The sequence below is a fragment of the Euleptes europaea genome, chromosome 10 (assembly GCF_029931775.1).
Source record: "Euleptes europaea isolate rEulEur1 chromosome 10, rEulEur1.hap1, whole genome shotgun sequence".
Taxonomy (NCBI): domain Eukaryota; kingdom Metazoa; phylum Chordata; class Lepidosauria; order Squamata; family Sphaerodactylidae; genus Euleptes; species Euleptes europaea.
The window spans coordinates 57,511,507-57,517,506 of NC_079321.1; the positions used below are offsets into that span (position 1 = coordinate 57,511,507).

Here is a 6,000-nt window from a genome sequence, read left to right on the forward strand (position 1 = left end):
GATAGGAAGAAAATAGATTCCTTTGAAATGTGGTGTTGGAGGAGAGTGTTACGGATTCCGTGGACTACCAAAAAAACAAATCAGTGGGTTATAGATCAAATCAAGCCTGAACTGACCCTAGAAGCTAAAATGACTAAACTGAGGCTATCGTATTTTGGTCACATCATGAGACGACAAGAGTCACTGGAAAAGATAGTATGCTAGGAAAAGTTGAGGGCAGCAGGAAAAGAGGAAGACCCAACAAGAGATGGATTGACTCAATAAAGGAAGCCACAGCCTTCAATTTGCAAGATTTGAGCAAGGCTGTCAAAGATAGGACATTTTGGAGGACTTTCATTCATAGGGTTGCCATGAGTCGGAAGCGACTTGACGGCACTTAACACACACAGTATGTTGCAGGCTACTAAATGGCTCTCTCGGAAGCTGGAAAACTGGCGATGACTACAAATAGGTAATGGCCACATGTTGACCTTTATGGGAAAGGAAGCGGTTCCTTTGGGGTCTTTGACGAGAAGAAAATAATAAATACTTGATTGCTACAAGTATGAGCAGCATACTTGAATGCATTCACTTGCTTTGAATTCCTTCTTCCATCGGATACTCTTCATTTTCATTTCTGCATTAACAAAAATGTTTAGAGTGCTGGGGAAATTACCAGAATTTGAATGGGCGTGAATGGAAAGGACATGAAGGTCTTAAGTATTTTGTTTTTGCTTGTTTGTTTTGAAGAGTTTAGAAGAATTTCTGACTGCTCTTGATGCTGCCACCGAAGCTTGTGATATTATGGTGAAAAGGGGAGATAAGAAGAAAGAAAGGTACATCTCCTGCAATTTAGTTTTTTGCTTTAGGGCTTCCATGATAGGAGCAATTTCTCTGCTTTTATATTGGAGAGTTTGCCCTGATAATCAGTGCAGCAGTATAATAATCAGTGGCTGCCCACAGAAGTGTGAGTTCTACATGTCTTGCTCTCCCATTTGTTGGGAATGATTCCCACCACACCTTCCCTCAGTGATTCCTACCACACCTTCCCACTCATCCGAAGCTCTTCTTACCTCCTTGACCTCAGATCCATTCATAGAACTCTTTACTATCAGCCATACAGGTAACCTTCATGTTTGGAGGCAGCGTGGCTTGCTTAATCAGAAATTACAAAAATCATACTTCAGAAATTGAGCTGGTATTTCAGCCAGGCTTAGCACATATTTGTCTCTGGAAAATCAATGGACTTTACTACTATTTGACAGCTTCTGCTGTGACTGATTGGTTAGGCCGTGTTTGAATAATAAAAATTAGTCCAGCGAAAGTAACTGAAGAGTTAAAGATTTATCTCTAACAAGTCAGGAGATTATAGCAGTTACTCTGGTGCATTGTGGTAATACATACTCTTTACAGGGTATTCCTCAGCACCAACTGGACATCCTGAATTGCAGTGCTGGCTGTTATAGCCAGATGTTCTAGATCAATAGAGCCCCTTTGTCATAATTAGTCCAGTGGCACCTAAGAGGCTAACAGAATTAATTCCAGTGTAAAATGTTGTGAGTCACAGCTCATGCACCCAATGAAGGTGCCACCAGAGTCCTGTTTAATTTTGCTGTAACAGCTACCATCTGGCCTTAACATCACTGCAACTCAGAAGTATTTAGAGTAATATATTTAGAGTAATGAGAGCCAGCGTGGTGTAGTGGTTAAAATGTTGGACTAGGATATGGGAAAACTGGGTTTGAATCCCCATGGGTTTGAATCTGCCATGGAAGCTTACTGGGTGATCTTGGGTCAGGCACACACTCTCAGCCTTACCCCTGGCAAATATTTGGATGGGAGACCCCCAGGGAATACCGGGGTATGACGCGGAGGCAGGCAATGGCAAACCCCCTCCAAAGGTCTCTTGCCTTGAAACAGCAGGGTCGCCACAAGTGACCTGTGACTTGACGGCCCAAAAAAAAAAAATAGAGTAATGTATTTGGTAAAATGGTTCTTGGCAATTTAGCGTCAGTAAGTTATTCTTTATGGTTCTTTTTTAAGGAGCAAAGTTATACAATTGTAATCCGCTGTTGTCACAACTGTGCAAATGGGGAAATGTGAGCCTGAGTGAGATTGCCTTATTAAATGCTACCCAGAAGAAAGCATACCACAAAGCTGCCTTTTTCAACTATGGTGCCCCAGGTTCAAGTTCAGTGTGTCCACTAGACCACAGAGTCTCACAAATGTAATTATCATTATCCCAAATCTGCAGGTAATGAAACTGATGAAAGCCAGTTTTAAGCTTATTTCCTGTTCCTTAGGCAAATCCTGTTCCAGCACAGACAAGCTTTGGTTGAACAGCTGAAAGTCACGGACGATCCAGCCCTTGTTCTCCATCTGACATCAGTCTTGCTCTTCCAGTTCTCTACTCATTGCATGCTTCATGCACCAGGAAGATGTGTACCACAGATAATTACTTTCTTAAGTACAAAGATCCCAGAGGTATTTATAGTGAAGACCAATTGAGGGTTTTTTTTAAAAAAAACTGGAGCTTCCACTCTGTAGACTATTTTCCTGTTTACAAAAGATAAGAATATACTTGCATTCACTTTTCAAATAAGTAAATCGTAGCATTTGTTTCTTTGGTTGAATAGTTCCCCCCTCCCCCACGTATAATGGAATAATGCACAGTGAAGCGGTTGGATAATAGAATAAACTAATTTTGGAAGGTAAGTTAGGCGTATGGTCCACTGAACTTGAAAAAAGACTTAAGATGGGAATTTTGTAGTATCAACTATTAATATTTGTTTTGTGTGGTTTGGGCTGTTTTAATGCTGGCAGTAAAATGCATCATTTCACTTCTGTGTGGTGTGGGCTGTTTTAATGCTGGCAATAAAATGCATCATTTCACTTCATAGCTTTCATCTTCAACAGAATTCAGCTGTAGTTCTCATAAGACAGGATCTGAAAAGTAATGACTGCCTTAGTTTAAAAATAGTTACAGCCCATTCCTGAGCTCTTGGCCGGAAAGAGCTCAGGAGGAATGCAAGTACCTGCGCCGGTGTCCGGGCCACTTCTGCGCCGGTGTCCGGGCCAGCGTCCAGGCCGCTTGCTCAGCCACAAAAGGCAGGGACACGGGCATTGGGATGCTCACGCCGGCCTCCCTGCACTGCTGTGGCAGTGCGGCCCATGGACACTGGCTTGGCCTCACGCCAAGCTGCCAGTAGGCAGCTTCCTGACCCCTTTCGGGCCGAGAACACCCCCTCCAAAGCAGCATTGTGCCAGCTTTTTGCTGGCGCAGCCTCGTTGTTTTCAATAGGGCCAAATTCCCCATTTTTCCAAAAGAAAATTTAAAAGTGAGAGACACTGTGAGAGACACTGTCTTTCAGTGTTACTCCTCTGAAGATGCCTGCCACAGCTGCTGGCGAAACATCAGGAAAGAAAATACCAAGACGACGGTCACACAGCCCGGATAACCTACAAGAACCAATGAACTCTGACCTTGAAGGCCTTCGACAATATTTGATATTCTTTATTTCTGCCTCACACTCTGTTAGTAGTTAAAAATCAATCAATCACTCGACCTTTATTGGCATATACTCAGAAATAAGTTAAAAATCATCCCCCTTCTGTTGGAGTAATGTGGTGTGCTTACTATTTTGTCAAGGTGTGTTTCCTATTTGTTAACTAAATAGAGCAAATATTTGGTGAAGGCTGTCTTGCCGTCTGTTTGCTTATTGACATTGTGAACTTGATTGATCTTTATTTGCGGTTCAAATGGCCTTCCTGTGAAAGCCGCAAAAGTAATAATGTAATAAAAACATGTAACAAAAATAAAATCAAGCATTAAAGATAGCATTGCCCAATTCTGTTATATAGACAGACTAAGATGTGTATATCACTAAGCTCTGAAGTCCGTTCTTTCTGCCTGCATGTTCTCCCTCCATTTTTTTTAACATACGACCTGTTGTTTTTCAGTTTCATCAGCTGCTGCCTTTCTCACCACCTCTTTTATTTATTTATTTTTACCAGGATCAGCATTCTTCCCTTGTCAGATATCAGGGACTAGTAGTGAAACAGTTGATAAGCCAAAATAAAAAGATAGGGCAAGGGGATGACCATTCAGTGGATAACAATCTGGAGGAGGAAGAGAACACGGAAGCAATCCGAAAAGAGCTCCAAGAACTCACTGCCTCAGTCAGAGATCTTGTTCTCCGGCCCCGAAAATCATCTGTAACAGAGGAATGATAGTCTCAATAAAACACATTCAGTCTTTTCAGAGAGTTGGATAATTTTTTTATGGGGAAAATTAAGATGTCCGCTTTGTTTATGATGCTTGAAATAGCCTTGGCTTTTTAGAAACTGCTTGTAATAACATCACACAGCTGGTGGTGGTAAGTTAGGAGCTTGTTTTAACTGGAGTACTTTTTAATACGGCATGAGAAAACACATGGCAAAATAACAGCAACAATGCTGGTTTTTACTTTTTCAAAAGAATTTTAAGATACAAAGACTGAACAAATATATGTGTTTAGTTTTCCCTCAATTAAGCGATCTCAGGTGTTTAGACGATGTTTACAGCATTAGTCTGAAAGGATGGATTGGACGATGTTAGTGTAAAAAACCTTCTGTTGAATCAACTTAGCTTGCATATTGCTTTATTGAGCTTTCATATTTCACATGTCTGGAGAACTATTTGAAACTTAAAAACCTAGACTTTTCTATACCAAAGTGATTGGCTCTAATATATTCCATTATCTTTGTTCCTTTTATATCCTTTTATCAATGCTTATCTATCTGCAAGCTTATGAGTTGCCTTTGTGTTGAATGGTTTTTTTAAAAAATATATATATTTGTCAGTATACAGGATACTCACACACTTCCTCCCCTTACCTGTATGACAGAATCTAGTTACAGTTCTTAGTTGTTTGTATGAAGGTCTAATCATAATCAGAAAGATTAGCTTATTGCCAAAAGCAAATTTCACATTACTGAGAGAACAAATTGCTAAAATGAAATGTTTTTTGCAAAGATTTAGTTTATCATCTTGAATTTTTTTTAGAAAGTTAGTTTGAAAAAAACAAAGAATATTTTTTGTGACTTTCATATATAACATCTGCCTGTAACCTTAGTGAGGGGGGGGGAAAGATGTTTTAACAAGCAGTTTGAGGTTATTATGAGATTCCTTAAAGTGTGTTTTGTTGTCATTAAGAGGAAATTTTAAATAAGCTCATGGCTGCCAGTTTACACACATGGTTTAATAACATTTCTCCCTTGTGTTCTTTGGAGCTTTGTAGTAACCATATCAGTGTACCAAATTTAATCTTCCAGGAAGAAGAGTGAGTTATAAACTATCATTAGCTCCTCTGGCAGTCTTTTTAAAACGTCTGTATATTATTGAGGGAATTATTGTCAGGTTAGATTTTTTTCGTTAGTGTTCCAAATCAAGCTCTTTTTTTCTATCGCTGTCACTGTTGTCTCGGTAATTATCTGTATTCATGTTACAGATGTAAGTTAAATCAACCTTAAACGACAGGCATTCGAATTGAAGAGTCACTGCTGTTTCTACTATTTTAAAAAAATTATTTGCCATAACAAACTAGGTTCTATGTCTTCTTCTGTATTTGTGGTGTTGGTTCCAGATAGTGATTTTGAGGTGGACAGTGAAATGGCTACTGGTTCTGAAGTGGAAGAAGAACATTTTATTGAATTGGTTTCTTTTAAAATGAAACTAGGCTTGAAATCATGGTAGGAATATCTGCCACAGTTTGTCCATCTTTTCTCTCTCTGTTTATTGGCTTCCTGGTTCCTTCCCATCACCAGCCTCACACACACACACACCTCAGTCCTCTCTGTGCTGGCCTTCCCCTTTCTTGCTGTCTTCATGTTTCTCACTCTGCAATCCTACTTTTTTCCCTCCACGTAATCCTATTTCAGTTTTCTGCAGCGTGCTTAGGCTGTGCCCCATGTTCACAACCCTAGTGCTTCAGCTTTCCTTGAAACTGTTTCTCTCTTCCCATTTTCCCGTTTTTCCCCCCC

At 40.0% G+C, this 6,000-nt stretch overlaps 1 protein-coding gene across 1 annotated transcript in view; it reads left to right on the forward strand.

Moving 5' to 3' along the window:
- The window catches only part of UFL1 (UFM1 specific ligase 1), a 31,921-nt gene extending 27,695 nt beyond the window's left edge, over positions 1 to 4,226 (forward strand). Inside the window, exons 17-19 of the mRNA XM_056856630.1 lie at positions 730 to 815; positions 2,283 to 2,463; positions 3,994 to 4,226. Of these exons, the coding sequence (XP_056712608.1) occupies positions 730 to 815; positions 2,283 to 2,463; positions 3,994 to 4,209 (483 nt within the window). The 3' untranslated portion in view covers positions 4,210 to 4,226. The remainder of the gene's footprint in view (positions 1 to 729; positions 816 to 2,282; positions 2,464 to 3,993) is intronic.
- Positions 4,227 to 6,000: the final 1,774 nt, after the last annotated feature.